The sequence below is a fragment of the Thermobia domestica genome, chromosome 2 (genome assembly GCF_964235325.1).
Source record: "Thermobia domestica chromosome 2, izTheDome1.hap1.1, whole genome shotgun sequence".
In the NCBI taxonomy this organism is placed as follows: domain Eukaryota; kingdom Metazoa; phylum Arthropoda; class Insecta; order Zygentoma; family Lepismatidae; genus Thermobia; species Thermobia domestica.
In genome coordinates this window covers 97,858,158-97,883,088 of record NC_137455.1, presented here as the reverse complement: position 1 = coordinate 97,883,088, position 24,931 = coordinate 97,858,158, and the positions used below count along the sequence as shown (strand labels likewise).

At 35.0% G+C, this 24,931-nt stretch overlaps 1 protein-coding gene across 1 annotated transcript in view; it reads left to right on the top strand.

The window, feature by feature from the left end:
* Nucleotides 1-24,931, top strand: part of LOC145674285 (RNA-binding protein fusilli-like) — a 322,435-nt gene that overhangs the window by 225,695 nt on the left and 71,809 nt on the right. Inside the window, exon 5 of the mRNA XM_081744141.1 lies at nt 4,733-4,787. Within this exon, the coding sequence (XP_081600267.1) occupies nt 4,733-4,787 (55 nt within the window). The remainder of the gene's footprint in view (nt 1-4,732; nt 4,788-24,931) is intronic.

The window sequence follows — 24,931 nt, the reverse complement described above, 5'->3', positions numbered from 1 at the left end:
ATATAGCTTTGGTTCTCAAAAGGGACGCTAAAGTTCAACCAGTCAACAAGAACAAACCCAATGGGAAAGAGGCCGGTGTTTCTTCGCGAATACTTTAGGGAACTACATCCTCTCCCACCCGGAGCTATCTCACGTGTCATTCTTGTGCAGGACAACACCTTTACCACCTAGTGCATTCCCTTACATTTTGATTTTGCCCCCTCCGAACAAAATTTGTTGAACAAAGCCTTTAATGGGGTAATTACCTAGGATACAAATCCGAGTAGTGGTTCGGATCTCATTTGAACCACTGGGTCCAATTTCATATCGTTCTCTGTGCTGAAAAGGAATACTCCAATTCCACGGTCTCATATAATCTGTGTTGAAAACGAACTGAAGTTGAACTCGTGAACAATAGTACAGTACATAGATGAATGAGTGAAAGTGTAGACAATTGGCAACGTAGATTTTGGTAGTTTCTTAAGTTTTAAAAGTGCTGATCTGTTCTTTCGTCACTTTTTTTTTTTAAATACAGAAATAAAAGAATAATAATAAAGATTCTAAGTTCATTAGTCATTTCCAACTAACCAGTGTATGACGTAAGAGCAGGCCTTTGCGATCAGTCAGGGCAGAGAGAGCAGATGGAGCAAAGAAGGGGACAGAATGGTGTAGGTAGAATGGGCTAGAGCATGGATCGGCAGAATCCTATTACTAGCCATGAATCCACATTGTCAGTTGGGACCGTACTGACAGCTCGAAGCATTGCTAAATATTGAAGTAATAACTTGAGATATGTATCTTCAGATTTTGCTTTGACTTTCTCTCTCTCTTTTTTTTTTTTTTTTTTTCAAAATATTAGAGAGAGAGATGGACGAAGAAAAGAGACTGGTGAAATTTTCCCTTCGTTATCATATTTCTGTAAATTTTCTGAATACATTAAGATTTAAATATTACATATCGTTAAATTCCATGACGATTTAAAAATAAAAAAAATAAAAAAATTCCTGTCGTTCGTTAGTGAGCTTTCGTGTTATCCCTTCTACTTGAATTTTTTTTTAAAATTCTAACCCTCCCAACTTGTCTAGTGCTAGCGCGTGTGCCTTTGGTGCACGTGGTCCCGGGTTAGATTCCCGGTGGAAGAGCACTAAAGTTTAATTTCATAATCATTCACTTTCATTAATCATCCGTTTATTTTCGTCTAATTACATTCGTCTAAGAACATTCATTTTTATTTATTTAAAAAAAAAAAAAATCTTTTCAAATCCTAAGATTTGAACTTACCAGCCCATTTCTATTACAATGAACAAGTGCATTGGCTTATCTGACTTGATGCGTATTAGCTCTGCTTGTTTCATATTTTTAATCGAACACTTCAGCTACCTCGCCTAATAAGCCTAATAAGAACTCAGCCAGCAGTAAACTGAGATACTCATACATAATATAATGTAATAACTTGTAGATATAGCTATCTGTGTGTTAATTTCCTCGTGTTTTAAAGTTTTAAACCAAGTAAGGTTTACTGTTGTTAACTCGTTGGGAAATAGGTAATAGAAGAGTAAGATTTGTCAAGAACAAGTCAGATACCGGCTTCGGCGAAAATCACACTTGTTTCAGTTAAAACTCGAAACTATTTTGGAGAAACCGAAAGCGGTTTAGGTGAAAAACCGAACTGTTTTTTGAAAACTGAAACCGGTTTCTGGTTTTATTACCTCGAGGCTTATACTTGGCTATATGATTAGCTTTAATATAGTTCGTTTCTTAATAGCTTATATATCCTCAGTGGTAAAACAGGGGACAATCAATTCACAAACAACCAAATCTTTTATTTTTGTATTCTTGGCAACCATATGGTTGGAGCTTATTATCTTCCTGTATTCAATTCTTAGTGGAACAAATTTTCAGTGATTTCTTCGTAACCGGAGTACTTCAACTAAATACTGTAATAGCATACTCAGTGGTCGAAGTGAGACGGTATGCAGTGATATGCCATACCGCCTCTGGTTTTTCAGTGATCAAGACACTGGAGAATAGATGTTAAATATCTTGAATAAATCCATTTTTATGCAAAGTAATTAACGAATAGCTTTGCACGTAAAGATTTTATTTCTTATGTTGAAATAATTTGTAAGTTGGCAACACTGACTTATCGTTATCTTTTTTCTTACCTTTTGTTTTTAAAATGAGGTATCTTCAAAGTTATTCATCTAGTTTATATTTTGATGTGCCATATTAAATTTTTTTACGTATGTGTCTTTTTGTTTTAATTCATATAAATGTCTGTTTTGAACATGGGCGGATTTAGGAGTTGTCTGCTGTGGGGGCGGGATTTTCCAGGAGTTTACTCGCAGGAAATTGTTAATCTCGGATTTCGAGCATTTTCGTGTATAATTCTTTCTAATACAACATAAGGGGATATTTTTTATATTATTTTAGAGTGTCATTGGCGAGAGATCAAAGCTTCTCCATGCCCCTCTCCCGAAACTAAAGAGAAGCTCTCCACTGGTTTTCAGTCATTATGTAAATAAAAATGCAATCTTTTAGGCAACATACCGTTACTGTATTTCAACATTTAGATAGCGGATATGTGGATTCAAAATCGCAATAAAACATACCGCCTCTGCTCTTTTTCCACTTCGAGCACTGAACATACTTCAGTAATATTTTATTAATAAACTACTATAGAAGCTGGTCGATGACTACAAAGTTCTCTAACAGGAGGTTCGGCCGCGTATACCTTTTTGAAGATTGGTAAGCGCCATGTTTATTTGCCTATTAGTAGCTAACGTGCCATTTCAGAATGAGACGTGGATTTACTTTGCGGTTGCTTTTACGAGACAAACGTCTAGGAAAAGTGTCTTCAAGGTAGTGTCTCATGTCGGGATGTATATTTGTTTCTATAGAAAGAGCTCTCTTTCGTCTCGCATCTTGTCACGAAAATTGTTTCGTCTCGTGAACAGCGTTAATGTACAGGTTAATATGGGGTCCAAAACAGCAGCGAATTTGATTGTATTGGGGAGGCAAGATTGTCTACTGATGTCAGTAAGTTTCTCGTTTCACAATAGGATATTACAATACAATTGATTAAAAAGCAGATTATATATATCATAGGTATTTTGCCATTATTGGCAGATTACTTGCTGCAATTGAAAGCTTCCATGCTCCACGATCTTCCGTTAACCTCTTCGTCTTCACGTACGATTTCTCTGTTTTGATATCGTCCATTATAGTCTCCTTTGCCCACTCCCTCTCTTTCCTGCCATCGTACCGTCTAGAACGTCCCTCATGTTATAGTTCCTTCTTACTCAATGTCCCAAACTGTTCTTTTCTCTCCCACCGTTTCTAACACCTTCACATTAGTTTTCCGCGCAACTCAGCTAATTCTTCCAGTTCTTCTTCACACCCACATTTCGAAAGCATTTTTAAAATCATTTTACGTAATTTTACGTAACTTTGTGAACACAATACTCCACACGAAGCATTTTGTAAGTTTTTTTCTCAACTCTTTATTCAAGGTCTCACAGAATAGTCTTTTTCTCCTAAAATCTTCTTGCGCCATTCCTATCCTTGCTTTTATTTCACGTTCACACTTCATATATTCACTAATAATACTACCCAGGTATTGAAAACTAGTCCTCTGTTCTATTTTCTCCCCTCCTACTTGATTGACTCCTTCGTTTCGATCACCATGGTTTTTGTCTTTCTAACATACATACATATATATATATATATATATATATATATATATATATATATATATATATATATATATATATACTAGCAGCGTTCACCCCGCTTCGCTGCGGTCACCCCGGAACGCAATAAACTTTGTTACTTAGATAATTTTTACTTTTTCGCTTTCAAATTGCAGTAAATGTTAACATTAAAACGCCTGTCATTTATGTTAACCCGCCGAGTGACACGGTCATGCGGGTTGCATATAAATACGTTTATTTTTATACCTATGATGAACTAATAACAAAGGATTTGTACGTATGGACACTTGAATGGTCAATTATCTCAAGACACTGGTAATTAAAAATTAAAGTGATATGATAAAAACCATCTAGGGTCCAAATCCTAATAACCCCCCAAAAATAAAAGAAATTGGTTCAGCCGTATTAGCGTGATGAGGGAACAAAGGTTTTGTACGTTCTCTTTTATAATATATATATATATATATATATATATATATATATATATATATATATATATATATATATAATATCAGTATTTCAAGGAGGGTAGTTGTCTTGCCCCGCTTTCTACCTAATGTCGTGCCTAGATCTAAACCATATGCCCTTCGACCTAAAGTCAATCTGAGCCGTACGCACAAAGGCCAGAACGCCAACGTTTAGCAAAGGTTGCGTAGACTATTAGTCTTCAATTCGTATCATCTTGAAACAGAACCCAGAAAAAAAAAAAACAAGTACTAGATTAATATAATGCAAATGCGTCATTCTGTGCTTTACTTTTTTGCAAGTAGTAAGGACTTTTAACGTTCTTTTAAAACAAGTTAACCTTATTCATTGCAAGCAAGAAAGAAGAAAATATCAAACACCAACAAAGAGCAAAAGAATTAAACTGGTCAACTGACTGTAAAGAATTCGCTTCAGCTTATAAAATAAAAACCCATAAAATAAGAACACACAACGTATATAGGTATAAGTTTGATGTTACTGTATTGTATTAACGTGTTTCTAATAACAATACGGCTAATACTAATGTTTGTTTTTTTGATTCTTTTCTTTTTCAGGACATAAATTTGAAAATCCAGAAACGATAAGCCTACGACTTGAACCTGGAATATGGTAAGTTAGTTCAACAATTCTAGTCTGTTTTTTCTTTTGTTTTCAAGGATAAGTTTTATGTGTGCACTTATAATATGAATGATACATTGAGTATTAGAAAGAGTTTCGTGTAAATATTTATCTTTATAAACCGAACTTAAGTTTGCCTTAATTACTTATATATTTACTGAAGAAAATATATGTGGCGATCTGAATTTGTAAAATTGAGAAGGGTCAGGGGCACACCCACGCACGGGCCCACCAGGTTCGAACTACTCCAAAAATTTCGCAAAACGACTAACATTTGTCCACTTCAATAGAACTATACTCGTTTAAGAGTGGGGGGCGCGGTGGCTCAATGGTAGAGCGTTCACCTCCGGTGCTTGGGGTCCCTGGTTGGATCCCAGCCCGCGCCGTGTGGACTTTGTGGTGGACAAACACCGCGCTCGTGGGTTTTCTCGGGGTTCTCCCGTTTCCTCCCACTTTCTTCATTCCACCATTTCACTCATTTCTCATTATCACCGTTTCCTTTAGCCTAACCGGCACAATCGTGGGACGTTAAACTTAAAGATTTCATTTCATTTTTTTTTGTTTAAAAGTCTTCATCCCGGCGAAATTAAAATACCGTTAATTTTATAGTAATTATGTGATATCTTCAAATAGATAAAAGATAATCGAAATGTGGAACAAGAGCGCCCTAGACAATATTACTTTACATGAGAAATCGTTATCACGACTTATCTGCTTTCGATTTCGAGCCATTTTGAAAATCGGCATTTATTTTCGTGTTTCTAAACAGCTGAAAACGGAAAGCCACTAGGTGACTTGTGATAACGGTACCTCACGCAAAATAATATTGTCTAGGGCGCTCTTGTTCCATATTTCAATTATCTTTTATCTATTTAAAGATATCACATAATTACTGTAAAATTAGCGGTATTTTAATTTCGCCGGGATGAAGACTCTTAACAAAAAATCGTTGATGTAGCCTAAAGATGTGATTTATACCTCATCTGAACTATTACTTTCTTTGCTTATAAAATAATGTAGTTCTATCATTTTTTTAAAAAAAGAATATAGGTGGCAGTAATTAAAAATTAGTTATCTTTTCGGGTGCAGAATAATAGATTCAATACTACATAGACGTATTGGAGCTTTAAAAAAAAATAAAAAAATAAAATAAAAAAATGGATCCCTGTCAATAAAAACTTCTGGATGCATGCCTGAGAAGGGTTATATTGTAGTATTAAAAAGTACATAGGTTCCGGGATTGAAACTAGGGAACCTTGAAGGTGACAGACACGGACACACAGAAAATGGTAAAGGAATCCTAACACGAAAACACAATAATAATAATAATCGTAAAATAAGAAATAGAAAGAAGAAAAAAAAAACGTACAGACCAACATAAGTGCACAAATGAGTCATTTCAGACTTTTAGCCCACCGAAAATGGGCCAGAACGATATGAAAAGATATCGAACGAAATGTTAAAGGTCGTGTAAACGATCATAGTGATTATTTTGAGCCTAGGTGTCCATTAATGTCACTGGATATATAGTACAGCGTTAGCCTTGAAGTTAATTCATGAGCACTTCTCGAGATTAAAAATTAATAGGTCAGAAATTCAAACCTGGCACACATTCCATATCCTCTAGTATATTGATGGAATCGGACTTAAAATAATCACCATTTTTTTTTTATTATTATTTATTTATTATCCTTCCTCTCTCGACATTTAGCTCTCGAGATGCAGTATATCCATTTCATTGGTCGGGACGTAGAGAATTAAAGTTATGAATCGAGATCATTGGTGGAGGTGGCACACCCAATTGATTCCAAAGTATGGGTAATCAAAAATCGGTTCCCCATTTATTATACGAGTATATAAATTGTTCAGCTGTACCTATATCAGGTTGGTTGCATGCCAGTCAGTTTATTTTCAGTATTAACCAAACTCTTTCACTGGCTGTACATGTTATACTGCTACTATCTTTATTCATGATTCATCTAGTAGTATATAGGTTTGGTGATCAATTGATTAGCACGTGGTCTCTTAGATGCGGATTTTTCTGGGTCAGTAGAATCATAATTTTTTGGCTTACATCGTAAGGCAATTTGGAAACTACTTAATTTAAAAGCTAGTGAACTTCGGTTTCTCAGAAATAATGGGAACCGATGTGTTGTGAAAAACCTCAGGAATCTTAAAGCAGTCTTATATTGGTTATATATAGTGAAACCTCCCTTAACGGACACCTCTATAATACGGACAGATTTTTTTTTGTCCCGGCAAAAATAAATGTTTTCTTACGGAACAAAACCCTCCCTTTTACGGACACTCTCAGATACGGACAGTCCATTTTCCCCCAAAACGTTTCAATAACCTCTTTATAACGGACAGGAATTATTCTCGCTTCTGTGATATATTACAATAGACAAAAAGTGTTTTCGCCGCAAGTGTATCTATCATGAGTCTAGACCTGGTGAACCATCAAACAGAATAGTTTCAAGCTGGACTTAAAATTCCTCTTTTTTCTGCCAGCAATAGACTGCTTTCTGGTGGAAATCCTAGAAAATCTTTAATAAGCAATAACACTCATGTGTAACGTGAACAGAGACTAGAATGAACTCTGCCCTAACAAATTTAGTCCCTTTTCCTCTGGGTCTTGCATCTTTTCGACAATTTCATAGATAACAAGTGAATAAATGGATATTTTTTACAGGGTAATATGTGCTTAAGAAAATTACCATACACGTATTACCTTTTGCAGTATACGAATATATTAACACATCCCTAAGCGGTAGTAGTATTTAACAGAAATGAATGTCTCCTTCATTCCTCCCAGTAATTTAAATACGTACTAAATCGAGTATTTTCATATTGAATTTTATGTATTTACGCTCATACATAATGTATTTACTGTATATTACTACATACAATTACCGTTGCGAGAAATTAAATTCCTGTAACCTCTCTGTAAATGACACCTCTCAGTAACGGATAAAAATTCATGCCCCATTGGTGTCCGTTATTCAGAGATTTCACTGTATAATATTTTCATTTGAATCGTAGCTGTTTCCTAATGTTTCCCACAAGACTGGCTTTGGAACTGTCTTGTCTCCAAGAGATGTCATGAAATTGCTTTCTTATCTTGAGTATATTTTTATTGGGAGAACAGTCTCGTCTCGTGGGCAATGCTAATAATGATATATCTATTCTTTGTAATGTTTACGGTATTGCAATACCTGGAAAACATTTATTCTGGCATGTTATGCGTCTGCTTATCGTATACACACTGTATATGATATAAACAAAGTACTAATAAGTATCATAGACTTATAGAAAGTGTCTTCATGTTTTCTGTTTCTTTCTTGTGTATGAATATAATTCAAACTGTGAATGCCAGACTAGCAGAGTATTATAAATGCGTTACCTATAATGCCTTCGTATCGCATATACTAAATCATGGAATGATAACTTTTGATATCAGAAACAAAGCCGTAACGCCACATCAATTCGTAACAATGCTAGTCTCGCCTTGAAGTCAGAATGCAAATGTGTATGTTACAAAAGTTAGATAAAATACATACACAAGCATTGAACGTTATATATCTCTCTTTTATAAAAGATTTTTTTAAAATGAATGTTGCTTCGTAAATGAAATAAGTTCGTGAATTAGAGAAATGTGAATTTTTTTAAAATGCTTGTCACTGAATTTCAGTAGTGTATGGTCTTTTAAAGATAAAACTCATTAAGTATTCAGTAGCATGCTCTCTGCGTAACTGACAAGGACAAAAGTTGCTGGTTTGAGTGCTGGAAATAAATGATCTGATTTTAAATATTGGGTCGATGCAAAAGTTCGTGCGGTTCTTATATTTTATTTTTATTCTGCTGTTCTGTTAATTCAAATACAAATACAACATAGACATAATATTAAAATAATATTCTACGAGTGTAACAATACATTGCATATATTTTACTGTCACTCACATTAACTCACAATCACTCAGTGATGTATTCACCTCCACTATCTATGGCCTTCTGCCAACGTTCAGGTAGGAGTTCAATGCCTCGCCTGTAGAACTGTTTTGGTTTTGACTGGAAGAAATTTGTTAGCCATTGGTCAAGAGAAACTTTCCTGTGTTGTTTCCTTTCAGCAATTGCTTCATTCCCGTACACTGCACAAATTGTTCTCGCAGCTTCTGCTGCACTGGATCCTCGGTTCAACTCGAAGAGTAAAATGTGACGGAAATAATAACTTTTCTCAACTTGACATTCCATATTAGTTTGTCTGAAATATATATAATCAAGAAAACCAGTGTTTCAGAACACACAAACTCCAAACTACGGTAAAACAACGGAATAACGATAAAGAATCGCTTCACGCCGCATTGTTGCCAACCCAAAAGAAAATCGCACGAACTTATGTATCGACGTAATAAACGAAGAGGGAGGGAGGTATTTTCCTTTGGTATATTAGGCGAGTACATTAATTTCCTACTGAACATAATAATTTACCTTTTCATTAAAATTTTTACTACTTTATAGTTCTTATTACTCAGGGCACTTTTGAATGGTGAACGACTTCCTTCATACTCCATATATTCTGCGTATTTTTGGAGGGGGGAGGGAGGCGCAAATTGTAGTTTTTGCAAGAAGACATACATAACTAGTGTGACATTGATTTAAATCTAGATTATATAGTTTTAGATCAGCAGTGAAATAATAAATGATATTTTAGCATTATGAATCAGTTTTTAACACATACGCAGATATACAAGGTGTCGGGAGGAAGTGGCAGTACTTTAGGAAATGGAAGCATGGATGATGATTAGCAAGAACGATAACTGAGAAGTGAATAGAAATAAAATTGTCACCACAAAGATAAGTGTACTTTGTTTGGGAAGAAAATTTATTGAGGTAGGTAGGAGCTACGTAGGTAAACCATCACATTCCCTGACAATTGTGAATAGTAGTTTCGAGGCTCATACTTGTCAAAATGATGATCGATTAGGAATGTTCCATACAGAGTTCACAAATTTGTCAACGGGTAGCAGCATGCATGACAGTTACTTATTGAAGCATCACATCTACAACGTTGTGACAGTATGTACCTGGAATAACTGCACATTTGTGAGCTGCTGTTATCTGGGTTGTTTCCGAAACATTTCATACAGTTATCCTTTAAATGGCATATATATATATACGAATGAGGAGTATGCGGACGTGGCATTTGTATACCATTTTTTTCAATGTACGTACTCACGCAGCTTTTGAGTACAGGAGACATTTTTAATTACATAGAACACCAAATAATGCAGTGTTTACTAATACGTTTCGTGCATTGAGAGAGCGTAGAATAGTTTCCAATGTCAAAGTGACTTCCCAACGTGAAACCAATCAATCTGTGAAAGAACAGGAGGAAATTATTGCCCTGGTGTGATGGTCTTACCACAAGTACCTGACGAATGTTAACACGACTGGGCATTCCACGTACTTTACATACGGACACTAGACACTGACAATTCGTATCCATTTCATCACCAACCGGCGTAGCACTTACATTCTGCTGATTACGGTTCTCACCTTCGATTTTGTTCTTAATTACTACACAATGCAGTATAAGTGCCATACATTTTACTCACTGGTGAGTCTACCTCCACTCGTACTCGTGTGAATAATAACGATAATAGATGTACTTGGGCTCGAATAAACCACAGCAACCTTTGTTGCAGGGTATCAAGACATATTTTCCATAAACTTGTGGTATGACATGGTTGGCGACATTCTCTTATTCTTAATGAATTCATAATTGCACAGTAGTACCTTATCTGTTGGATTTGACGAACCAGTTAGACTATGTTCCTTTACACAAAAAGCAGAACCTGATCTTGCAGCAAGATGGAGCACTGGCTCATGCCAGTCAGTTGATAATCGAACATCTGAATTCCACCTACTACCCTAATCGATAACTTGGCCGTGATAGTCTGGTTACTTAACCATCTTATTTTCTTGATTTCTGTTTATGGAGGTGAATGAAAGAGAGGTTCACCAAGGAAGGCTCAATACAAGAGATGAAGTGCAAGTTCGTATTATTGCTGCAAAGTTAATAAGCGAACATCATCAGAAGCTTAGTGGCACAACAAGTACAAGTACAAGCTTAGTGGTACAAGATGTCCTCCGATGCGCTCACAAGTGCATTGCTGATGGTGGTTTCATTTTTGAGAATCTGCTTTGACCTATGTGGCCTTTCTCCTTCTTACAATCGTTCATGTCAATACTGACCAGCCTTGTCAACATTATATTTTTCACCTTGCTTAATTACTTAATTGTCATGTACTAATTACTGCGAAACCACAAATTAATGCAATGAGTAGCGGCATGTTCCTTTTAGTATTTACCTACATAAGTATACTGTTTTTGTTTACGTTTTTTTTACTTCTTTTTTTTATTTCTGTACGTCTCTCTTGTTCAAAATCGACCTCATGTTCATGAGTTTTTTTTTTTTTTTTGCTTAGAATCACATATACTACCCTTTTCCAAAGTATTGCTACTTCCCCCCGAGACACATCCACAAAATTTATTTTTAGATTGTTTTTGCATAGCAAATTGATAAACAAATTTGCAAAGCAGTTTCTAAATTTAGTATCTATTTTTTGGTGAATATTATATATTTTACTATACGCAGATCTGAAATATTTCGCATATATCTATGATAATTGAAAGTAAAACAAAGAAAAGATAGGTAGCATATACTTTTGGCACCATGTTAGTATAGCTACGTAGTTTTCAGTATTGATAGTTTTTTTTCTTGTTCTTTAGACTCCCTTCTTACCGTTTGTTTTCCCCTTTGAAGCAAGTACAAAGAGTAACGCATGCCGTGTTTCTTAATTATAATCCTTTTGTTCAATAATCCTGCTTTGGAGGGGATAAAAGAGAATAGTCTCAGTGTATGAAAATTTTCATTTTTAACTTCCTGGTGATAGCCTAATAATGAAGAAAGACTTTTTAAATATTTTGACACTACTGAGTGTTTAGAAGAGGGAGATCAGATATGAGAGTGAGAGTGAGTGTGTGTTTGAGAATCCATGTGTGTATATATAGTCATTTTATATGTTATTCATGCCAGTGAGGAAGAAATCTGTGGCTAGGCTTCTTCATGGCTTTAGGTTAAGAGTCTTCATCCCGGCGAAATTAAAATACCGCTAATTTTACAGAAATTGTGATATCTTCAAATAGATAAAAGATAATCGAAATGTGGAACAAGAGCGCCCTAGACAATATCATTTTACATGAGAAACCGTTATCACGACTCACTTATCTGCTTTCGATTTTGAGCCATTTTGAAAATGACATTTATTTTCGCGTTTCTAAACAGCTGAAAACGGAAAGCCACTATGTGACTTGTGATAACGGTACCTTACGCAAAATAATATTGTCTACGGCGCTCTTGTTCCATATTTCAGTTATCTTTTATCTATTTGAAGATATCACATAATTACTGTAAAATTAGCGATATTTTAATTTCGCCGGGATGAAGACTCTTAATGTGCGTCTTCCGCGCTGAAGACCCGGGCTCAGTTTCCGGTGAGAGCTCATATGGTTCGAACCCTATGTTAAGCTTTAGATCGACGTCTTTCTTAGCCTCCCAGCTTAAAGGGACTCTGAACTGCAACCAACAACTTCACTATATTTTTAAATTAAGATTTTTATTTATTTAACCTTATTCCAATTTTAAAACTTTATATTGGCTTTTTATTTCTTGTAGAAATATTGATATCTTTCTTTTTCTTTTCTTTCTTTTTTTTTTTTAAAGTCTCTCAAAGTGTTCTTTTGTTTCTTTTCTTTTTTGTTTTCGTTTAACGTCCTACGATATGCTTGGAGGCTCAGGGAGACAGTGATTATGATAATGAACGAAATAGTGGGATGAAGAAAGTAGAAGGAAACAGAAGAACCCCGAGAAAACCAATGCATAATGTGTTTTTCCACAACAAAGCCCACTGAGATCGAACTACGAACTCCACGCACCAGAGGTGTGCGCTCTACCACTGAGTCATCGCGCCCACTACAAAAATATGTTTAAACTGGAACTTCGTTGATTATACTACTTAATTACGAGACAAAAGCATAACATAGTAATTTTTTTTAAAGGACATTTTGCGTCTTTAATTTTTTTTTCTGGACTCAGGACGACTTTGTGGAAAAGGGATAATCCCGTTAAAAATGGGACCTCTGGTCACCCTAGTTTAAAACAAGAAACCAGGAAGTGAGACAGTAAAAATAAATAAATTAATATATATAAAAATACATTGTGATATAAAATGAACACGCAAGTGGTTTTGATGGTTATTGAATACTTACAAAGAGAACAATCTAAAATATAGTAGCCACATTTCGTCGCATGAGAACCAGAGGAACGTAACTCCATTTCCGTAGGTTTACAGGCGAGAATACAAAAATATTACTTTCTTAGAAAGTTGTGTTTTTAATAAGATAATAATTGAGCTACATTACAACAGATGATCGACAAGAAGGGATGGCGTTCCGTTCAATTTACACCAAGTGAGGCTTTCAAAATTATGTCCAAACATGAAGAAAACAGCATTTTTGAAGTTACGTTCCTCTGGTTCTCATGCGACGATTTGATACTGGTCTTTTTATTAACTAGTCGTATGTTTCTTAAAACTCTTGTTTGTGTGTTGTGTATCTTTGTGAATGTTTAAATCATAAAATAAGTTTTGAACCTTCTTCACCAGTTTCCAGAAGGATCAAGGTAATACTGTTTCGTGCTTTCTGCTTTCGTAGTTTGAGAAGTTTTCTATGGAAAATTCACACGTGACGACATATAACTATATGACATTTAAAAAGTATAGAATACCACATTACGTAAATGCAAAATCTTAAGAGCTTTGTGGAGATTCCATTTTTTTTTTTCGAATCTTATCTAGTTACTAGGATATCTGCACGCTACCATCATAGTACGGAGGTCGTTATTTTGCATCACTCACATACATAATTCCCTGATGCACATCCTCTATACCAAATTCCGTGGCAGTATGTCCATTTATGGAGAAGAATCCTCCCGTCTTCCTCTGCGCATGCCATGTATGTTTGGTTTCTGAAGGAATGACACATTCTAGTTATATAATATCGTAGAAATTGGTTAAGAATCATATACTATGAGGATCATAGCAACACAATTGTATGAGATGTGGACTTAGAGTTTACCGTGAGAAACGAATGACATAAACATGTGTATCCTTAGTGAATCATTATAACATATTGGGGTGGTTTAAATTTCGAAGTAGACTACCAGTATTTTCGACAATGTAGCTCAACCCCTCCCCTCTTCCCAAGAAAATGATAGTTCATCAGTGTAACCATTGATCTATCTTCTGAACTGTAAAAGAGAGTTATTTACAAATGCTGGAATTTCTCCGGTTGGGTAGCCTACCTTCTCTTTTGTCTTATTGTAATAAGTTATATAATGTGTTTATCTGTCTGCCATGTGTTTACATAGAAAGGAGTCACCTAGAGCCACTAAGTTTTGTCTTCACCAGATCTAATAGCGTACGAAGCAGTTTTTCGATTATTGACTCGAGTGCGGATTGGAGGCGGGGGTTAAAGTTTATATTTAAAAAAAATATAGTTAACTATAGTGCCTGTGAGAGAGGCAACCCAACATTTTCCCCTGTCATTCAGGTTGCATATCTTTCATATTTTTAAAAATCCTTTTGCATTAACCTTATTCTTCCCATACGAAAAACGAGCGCTTCTGCTAGTGGTAAATAGATCTACATGATAAACACATTTGGGAACTTTAGAACTCTAGCAGATGAAAAATATATTGCTTTTTTGCAATGTCGGCTGAGACAAGACAACTTTCTCAACAACTCTGAAATAGTGTTGCAAACAAATATTTCTAATTCGTTCAATAAAGAACTTCTGTTGTCCCTGCAAAGAAAATTGGAAGCATGTGTGTCCTTCTCACTATTATTTGAGACTATTTTGTGTACCTCTCTAATGATGTACGGAAAATTGTCACAAATAAAACTTCAAGAATATATAAATGGGATTAGATGAAAATAAGTCCCTACCACTTTGCTAGTTGCGATTTTCGTTCTCTTGAAACGTGACTGGAAAACATAGCGAAGAGTTCAGCGACAACTAACTCAATTTCCCGCAATTCTCGTATTTCGTCATGATTTTTTTAAAAATCATTAGCCACAATTGCTAACCTTTGAGATTGTTAGACGTTATCCAGTTTTACCAAATTGTGACATTTAATACCATGACAACAACACATGTAGGCTACTTTCATTAGATTAAAAAACAAAGTAAAATTTTAAAATTCACTGCAATATCCTTCTTACATATTATTTAGACAAGAGAAAATAAGAATTTTCTTGCAATGCAAAATTTGGATTTTAAATACTTATAACAATAAGTGCCCGCCTTTTCGGTCAGAACCCTTCGTCATGGAAAAGGCCATGGCTCATCACTATCGACAATGATGTCAAGTACCTGCCAGAAATAGTAGCCTGGCAGAGCGCTTACCTGTGTTTTTGAAGGGTTTTTGGTTCAATTCCAGGGTCATCTGATATTGTGTTGGACAATATGATATTCGTAGAATTTCTTAAATTTCTCTTTCATTTTTTGTTCCACCAATTCTACATTGTCCAGTTGCATCTATTCTGTCTTACATCCCACTTTAGTCATGTTCGATTTATTCCCTATAGAATTTTATCTTTTTCTAGAAAGTAAATCAAAAACAGAATACGGAAAAAAAAGGTCAAACATATCGCGAGTCCAATATTAATATAGCTGATCAGTTAACTGAGTGAATGATCACAAATGGTTTGGCCTCATTGATTTCTCAAGATTCCTCAGATTGGAAAACAGTAGCTTAGTCTTTAACATGATTGTCCGGCATGCAGTAAAAGTTACAAAGAGTATTTTCTTTTTTTAAAAGATTATAACAGCGAATTGCTTAAGACAACTACAGTACAATGCAAGTAGTTCCTTCTATACGAAAAAAAAAAAAAAAAAAAATTACCCGACATTTTTAACAGAAGTCATGGTCACTTATTTATACGCCTTTGGCATGCTTGTTTTACTTTAACAATGTGAGAAATTCTCTGCGAGGTGATACTGTTCGATTAATGCTGACGCTATGTGTACGTGCTGAATACAGCAATTCTTTAAGGCAATGGTATTTCATTTGCTGTTTGTAAGACTTTTCGTTAACTCTTTTCGATAACATAACATATCCAATGCATTTTGAAAGGCCATTGAAGTTCTTTTACACATATAACGTAAAAAATTTACATGAAATATGTATCAGCAGTACTTATACGTTATTACTTCAGTCAGTTGTTAATTTTTTTTTTTTCATATTTCAGATATAATCACAGTGAAAGATTCCTTAATGGACATCTCTAGAACACAAACATTTTTTGTTTCATCAAAAATATGTGTATTTTATGGGAAAGAACCCTCTCTTGTACGAACACAGATGCGGACATAAAAAAAATAGTGTTTTAATAACATCTACATAATGGTGGGGGCCGCGGTGGCTCAGGGGCAGAGCGTTCACCTCTGGTGCTAGGGGTCCCGGGTTCGATCCCAGCCCCCGCCAAGTGAACTTTGAGGTGGACAAACACCGTGTGCGTGGGTTTCCTCGGGGTTCTCCCGTTTCCTCCCACTTTCTTCATTCCACCATTTCATTCATTACTCATTACCACCGTCTCCTTTAGCCTCACCGGCATAACCGTGGGACGTAAAACTCAAAGATTTCATTTCATTTTTCTACATAATGAACAGGAATTATCGTCAGCTTGTATTTACAGAATTCTACTATTTGAAAATTAATCTCACTTGACCCCTTCGATTGATCTAGCAGTCACGAGAGTAAGTCCACAAATAAATTTGGAAATTTCCTTTTAAGAAATGCAAAGAAACCTTTATTTTCAATAATGCTTACACAATTTTAAAGCTTGTAGGTTTACACATACATACATACACCGGTAATATATATATATATATATATATATATATATATATATATATATATATATATAGATAGATAGATAGATATAGATATATATATATATATATATAGATAGATAGATAGATAGATAGATATAGATATATATATATATATATATATATATATATATATATATATAGATAGATAGATATAGATATATATAATATAGGGTGTTAATGGACTCCACCAACAAACTGTAAGAGCTGATTCCTCACATCGAAATACGGGAATAAGTTCATATGGACCTGTGGGGAAAAGTGCATAGTTTCAGAGCTAGGGCTATCCAAAATCGCGGAAAACCCAAATTTCAACAGGCTCTATTTCGAATTCGAGAAACAGTGGATGAAGTCCCTTATTAGCGTAAAGGAAGTTATTTATACGCAGTAAAATTGCACATTTCATTAATGTTCAGTGGGTGCACTGCACAGAGTATTCCATACATGGTGAAATTCCCAGATATGCCATCAACCGAATTTTGAGATATGCTCTGGCTTTATGATTGGTCCAAAGTAGGCAAACTATAAGTTTTGATAGCAGTAAACGCGGAATTCTTTCGCGCGATGTCGGAAGTGTTAAGGATAGTCAGCAGCACGGTCTCTCGTACTCGGGAAAACGCATGCTCCGATGTATTATTTCACGTTTATAAGTGAAGAAAATGTGAAATGTACCGTGACGAAATACATCGCATCACTTGTTATTCGGAACACACAAACCCGGAGCTGTCGGTTCCTAACACTTCCGACTTCCCTCGAAAGCATTGGATGTACATTGTTGTCGAGGCTTACCTCCTGCCTAAACTGGGCCCTCCTTGAAATCAGAGTATATCTGAAAACTATATTGCGAGCATATCGGAGAATTAGATTCTGTAGGGAAAACCCTGTAGATCTATTGAAAATTGATGAAATATGCACTTTTGGATTATGTATGCGTGGCTTCCTTTACGTTGATAACGACGACCATCCACAATTTCTGGAGTTCGAAATAGGGCCTGTTGAAATTGTTTTTTTCGCGGTTTTGGACAGCCCTAGCTCTGAAACTATGCACTTTTCTCCATAGGTTCATATGAAATTTTTCTCTTATTATGAAGTGAGGAATCACCTCTTACAATTTGTCGGTATAGTTCATTAATACCCTGTATATAATCATAATCGCCGTTTCAGTCGATACATTTTTTGTAAGCGTAGTGTCAGTTTGTGTATGTCCACGTTCATACCAGCTCGCCGCCATGTGTTTGAGGAAGCGTTGAATTCCGTCGTCATTGCTGAAGCGCGTTTCGGCTAAATGGAAAAACTTAGGAAACAGGTACTACTATAGTCACTGATTTGCTCAGCCTTCGCAACTGTTTTGTTGGTAAATTAACGGTCTTCGTTGTGAATCTCAGTACGACCAGCTGCAAACTTTCCACACCATTTGTGAACGTTTTTGACATCCAAACATTTCATACATTTTCATCAATTGACGATGAGTTTCAATCGATTTAACACATTTTGCGTTCAAAAGCCGAATAATTGCGCGAACTCTGCACTTGGCGATAACACCAAGACTGAGCGTCCCAGAGAGGTGCGCCAGGTTTGTTTGAGAGTGGAGGGAAACCACAAACACAATTGTTACCAACAACTACACGGAACAGTGTCTCTGCGTTCCCAGCGTTTTGGAGACCTTACTTCTGAGATGAGCCTCGTACAAGCAAATTTCGATCACAAAGTAGCGTCCACGAGATTACACGACAAACAACTACTATATACTTTCCCCCAAGAAATTCATAAACCATAATGATTAATTCTGTCTACATTTTCAGTGTTTAATACTGAATGTTCTTATTTCATTACTTTTAATACAGTTAGTAAGCGAATCAAGGGACTTCTTTTGAGGTATGACATGCACGGGGGCACAAAACTTTTACGCGAGCATTATACATTATTTTATAGCACACGTTTTCTTTACATAAGGGCATTTGACCGTCATTCCTCTAATAATTGGAACATGAATTTAGTATATCGATATTAGCCAATGTTTACATTATAACATACTGTATGCTGCATACCACATGAGCTACATATGAGTAATCTCTGTACTCTCATTTACGAACAGATATCTCTATACGTTGTGCAGAAGTTTGACTGTAAATAGTTACATGAATTTTGTTATAACAGTCTTCAGAATTCTTGGATATAGATCAATAAGTGGAACAAGTTCAGCAAAATAATTTTTTAGACATTGGACAGGAAATTACTAGGCCACAGTAGCTCATTAATAAAGCTACTCAAGAGCACAAAGTAATAAGATCCTTTCGATACTTCGCCGCGTTACGTAATTTTCTTTTCGCTATTTAGTTTTTCGTTGTTATATAATGTAACGCTGTTAAATTCAATAGTCTTAGCGTTAGAACGGAAGTGAATAACATTGTCCAATCTTCAGAATAATTTTCATATACATATGTATTCTAATTCAGTTTTATTCCTCTTCTTTTAAGAAAGCCATTTTTTTTATGTTGTAATCTTTAGAATGGATCTGATTTCCTCTTTCCTTCCCCCCATCACCTAACCCAGTTAAAGGGTATCATGTCTCGAGAAAAATGTTACGAGCGTAAAAAGTTGTTTATTGGGGTTGTTTTGACCCCTACATGAGATCATAGTGATAATGTAGGGTTATGTGAATAATACACATGTGTTGCCAATTCTAACTAAAATCAAATTTGTTTGAAGTATCTGAAATGTAAATAAACGAAATAAAAAGGTAATAATAGAGCTAAAAAGTTAATAATGTATACTTTTTAAAGCATGACTACATTCAAAGCTTGAAGCATAATGATATTATAAGAAATTTATACACATATGCATGTGCTTCTTCGTTGTTATCTAAATTATCGAGACGTTGTCTTTGGCTTTCTTCTTAGAAGGATTTTGATCACTGTTTTTTTTTTTTTTTTGACAAAAGAATTACTAAATTTTCAATGAGCATGTAATTTTAATAAGAAGGGCGGTCGCCTTTCAATAGGGTTATCTTAAAGCAGACTTAAAGTATTTTTTTTTTCACTAAAAGATTTGTTACTCGACAAATCTGTTACTACACCAGCGTCATTTCAATTTTTGCTTAAGGTGTGTATGTATGGAGGTATATTTTCACATTGTTCATTAGTATAATAACATGATACTGATTCTATCAAACTAGGCAATTACCCCTCCTGTATTCAATGACGCCCGTGTTGAGAAAATATGATTTTTAGAAAACTTCTACAATATCGCTTACGGAAATACAGTAATATGAATCTTGAAGCAGTTGTCTGTATCCCCCCCCCCAAGGGCACCCATGAGGGGGTGGCAAGGTGGGGCGCTCGAAATAGAGGAAATTGTACTTCGGAATATCGAAAACCCAATAGAATTTTTAGAATAGTTACAGCAAAATTTGAAACTATATTTGAAATGTCACTTTTGTTGCCTTGGAAACCACAACATGGGCGCCCTTGCCCCCCGCCCAAACACACAAATAGAATAGTCTCTAAAAGTTTCGTAAAATCCCACGTGGACCATTTTTAGAACCCGAAAAACAGGATATGTTCGGTAGAAGACGACGTCTGGTAACTATTTTAATATTAAGATGAGGTAAAACTCGTCAGTAACGGAGAAAATTATTGTACTTACGACTAGTGTTACGTCTTGAAAATGAGCCGAGAAGTGTATTTCCAAATTCGAGACGAGATGATAAATATCTCTAGTCTCGTAAGCAACACTAGTAAATTGATAAAATTTATATAAACTTCAAACTGGGGGGCAATTGCCCCTCTCTGCCCTTCCTAAATGACACTCCTGTTCACATATAAGAACTATTAATTGGTGATAGTGTACAGACACAATGAAGAACATTTATCAACGTTTAAAGATGCACAGGTCGAGCTCACGTGTTAGGATGTGCGAATCTCGTGTATGTATGGTCGAGAATATCTTCGGTACTAAGACGAATCCAGATAACACTTTTCATTGTAACATGTTGATTATGAATTGCATGGTTACTATGTATTCTATACAGTATTCTGATATGCCAAAACGCAGACTCACTTTCAACCAATTAACTCGTTGCGTAAAGATTAACTTTCGGTATATTTAAAATTTTCTTTTAAAATAATATGGAAAATAAATTGAAATTTACCTAAGATAAGAAAACGAATGAATGAATAAGGGGAATTAATGGGGACGTCAGCATCGAGGCTATGTCCCCGTCACGATAAACACGGTTGCTGAGGACTATAAGATTAAAAGAGGAACAGGCTAAAACGAATAGAGGTCAATAAACAAAAGTGCTGCTAAATGAAAGAAGAAAGATAAACAATCAAAAATAGAAAATAGAATAAATAAGATAACATAACAAAATAAGAAAACTAGTATGTATACCTAAGTAATTACTCATTTATGTCAATCGTTACATAAAATTTCGAATGCTTTTCTCCGGTACTGTTCTCTAGGGTCAAGCACAAGTTGAGCATTTATTATAATAAGCTCTTCATGTTGTATCAGCAAAGTGGAAATTATAGAATACCAGCTGCTGTTGTTTTAAGACATTTTCAAGTTTACCCATAGCTGATTTATTATAGCAAATGACTTAAGCATGTATTTCTAAATAGGAGTGCCGAGTAAAGTATTTGAAACACTGGATGTAAGAATTGACATAGCAACACAAGTTGGTAAGTAATTCATTGTGTTATAATGTATTTCATACAAGGGTAAAAGTGAGGAGAGAATGCTGGGGGACGTCGTTCTCTACTTCCAGAAAATGTCGGTGGAGTCCCCCCGCTTTCACAATGGGCAAAGATAGGCAGGGAGGACGGCTTGACTATACCTTTTCAGATCCACTTTTACCTCCTGATTCCACACGCCCTATAATAGTTAGTACTTGACTTTACCAATTCATATTTTTCAGCAGATATGTTTTTTTCACAGTTCTTGGAATACAAATATCCAAAAATCGTATCTTTTCATGTTAAGTATCTGAAACTGACTTAACACTTGAAGTTAAGAAATACGGGCAGATTAGTAGTGTGTTTTGGAAAATGTATGTGGACGGACATCTTTATTCTCCAAATGCGAACATGTCAGCATAAATGCTGACATATAAGTGTGATGAATGTATAATGTACAGAGAACTGTCGAGTTACTGGCGTCAACAATCAAGTTCTTAATTGCGAACAAGCGTGTTAGCACTAGTTTCGCCCAGTGCTTATATTACTTTTTTTTGTCTTCTACGTTAAAAAAAGGCAGAAAATCAGTATAGTTTTCTTTGTTCGCAAGTGGAAACAAACACAGGAACAAAGATTTTCGTGCCGTGTTGTTGATTGTCTCATTTCCAGTTGGGAAGATCCACAGACGGAAACCAACAAGCATGCAGTACAAATTTGAAAAAGAAACTCATAAGCACTGTATAATTAGTTGATTCGTTAGTACGTATATGGTATCTTCACGCTGAAAGAATACTTTGCGTGTTTTGCAGTGGTCAGTCACCTTACGGAAGCTTTGCATCACAGTTTGACTAGATATCACTTATGTATGCATTAAATACATTAACTGCATAGTAATAAAAAATAGCAAATATCTACATTATGCAGCGTCTGTAAAAGTGGTGTCCATTTTCCAATTTTCGATAGAGTACGTCTTTCTTTCTTTCTTTTTTTTTTATTTTTTTAAATTGAAGAGATTAGAATATTGAAGTAAAATTTCGACGAAGCTGTCTAAATATCTGTGGACATTTCTTAATAATTTACATCGAAACTTGTTTAAATCGAAATGTCGATTGGACGGAACTAAATGAGACTGAGCTTACTGTTTTAGTATCATTCGAACCAAAACTTTATTTATTTAACCAGTGATCGAAGTCAAGAAAGTAATTAGGAACATTGACAAGTTTTAAAGAACGGATTGCGGAAGCTCTCTTCCGTCAGTATGTTATTACGTTTACGTAGCTTGGAACACTTTGTAGAAGCTTTGAGAGCTGGCAATGTGTACGAGACCGAAAAATTAATGTGTATGCAATTTACGAGTTGTAGTACAGTACTGTATATGCCACTCAAAGTTGTTTTGGCACCTGTTACATATATTTGTGAACTGCAACAATGTTTAACCATATGTGAAATTCTCTGAAATTGGGCTGCTTATGTTTGATGGTCAGAGAAAAATAAGTTCATTTAATACGTACTTCGCCGAGTATACTTTGATGAAATGGAAGAGTTTCTTTAGGTCTGTGTATACTTTATTTTTAAGTGTACAGTTTTAAATCAGTAATACAGGAGAGGAAATGGTTCGGTCTAGATGTAGACATAGGGTTGCCAGACGTCCCGATTTTCAATGAAAGAATTAACTGTCCCGAAAAAGGCTGTCGGGATGCCTGTTTGTCTGTCCCGGTTTTCGTACTTCAGATTGAAAAAATTTAACCAGTAAAACGGAAAGTTTTCAAAAGATTTGTGCAGCCAATTAATTTTATTAAACAAACAACAAGGGGTTTGAAAATTACGTCCATTCAATCATTCTATGGGATGTTTCGTTTCCAGAGGGGAAGAAAATATTCAAAAACTTTTTTATCGTTCAGAATTTAGCGTAAATGTATCTTTTTCTTGCTAAATGCTAAATTTGTATTTCTTTTAGGATAATGTTTCTGACTCAGATGATGACGCAGCAAAGAAAAAGTATCTGTTCAATCATCATAAATGGGAGGGTGTGTCGTAATTGGCTCAATATTTAGGACGTGTTAAACACAACAAATCGGAATTCGGAATAAAATACGCCAGGCAACTCTTCTTATGTTATCTTTTCATATTCTTTATACATCACTTTTGGGGCTTCTTTTGTGTTAACTGTGTATAGAACGAGCTGAAAAATTGAACATAGTAACCTGGAAAAGACAGAACTAATTGATCAAATGTGTAGGGACGTGAAGTTTTCGTTTTATTTTATCCCTAAAATTTGTGTTATTTTTTTCCGCCCGAAATTGGTGTTACTTTTTTTTCGCGATTTAATGCAAGCAAATAGGGATTATTTGTTTTATTCTGTAATGATTTTGAAAAGAAAGTATATTGTAAACAAAGAGAAAGTGGTCTGTGAAAGCTAATTAAAATAAAATTTTAAAATTAAACGAATAGTTTTAAATTTGGACATCTTAAATTTAAAAGAATAAATTATATTTTCGGACTTACCATCTGAGAAAATATGGTTCGATATTCCTCCTAAATTTGGATTTATTTAAGGTATGATTTGAATACGTATATCGACTAAAAACCATACTGCAGTGTTTAACATTTTCTTCACAAAAAAATCAATAATCTTTTCTAAAACGAAATTTATAGCATAGTGTTTATTAACATTTTCTTCACTAAAAAAAAAAAAAAAATAAAAAAAATAAATAAATAAATTCACAATATTCTTATTTAAAACTCAATTCATATCATTATCAACACACATTTTCACTTAATGGCGAATTTATAGTTTCTTCAATTTTCCTTATTTTTCAAAGGACTAAATTGTCAATATTTCCACATTTTCTGCTTTAAGGTTTTGCCTCCTTACCGTAACTACGGATTTGTATTCTGAAAAATATCTTTCAGAATCAACGTTGGAAGCTGGTAAAGGTATTGCTTCAAGAGTATAGGCAGCAAAATCTCAGGGGGAAACTTTCACTAACAAACTGTTCTAAAAATAACAGGACTGATAATCTTCTCTGAATCACATTTTGTTGCAAAGGAAACTTGTGTTATTTTATTAGTATTACCGGCAAACATGGTGATTTCGCGAATCTATCGCTTTATGCAATGGATTTCGGAGTTATTTTGAAAAGGTACCAAATTCGCGTTATTTCGCGATTTAAAAACTCCAAAAACTGCCTCCTGTCATATATTTAGGTATATCTATATACTTTACTTTGCCTTTTTGAAGTTTTTGACGTTATTGAAAGCTTCACGTCCATACAAATAAGAATCCTGACCTTATACAGGGTGTTTCAAAAAACACCGACAATGTTTGGAAGGTGATTCCTGACACCAAGATAAGACAAAAAGTACAGATCTACCTGGGTGCACAAATGCTTCCTTTCGGAGTTATAGGCTACCGAAAACATAAAAAAAAACGAAGTTTAAAGG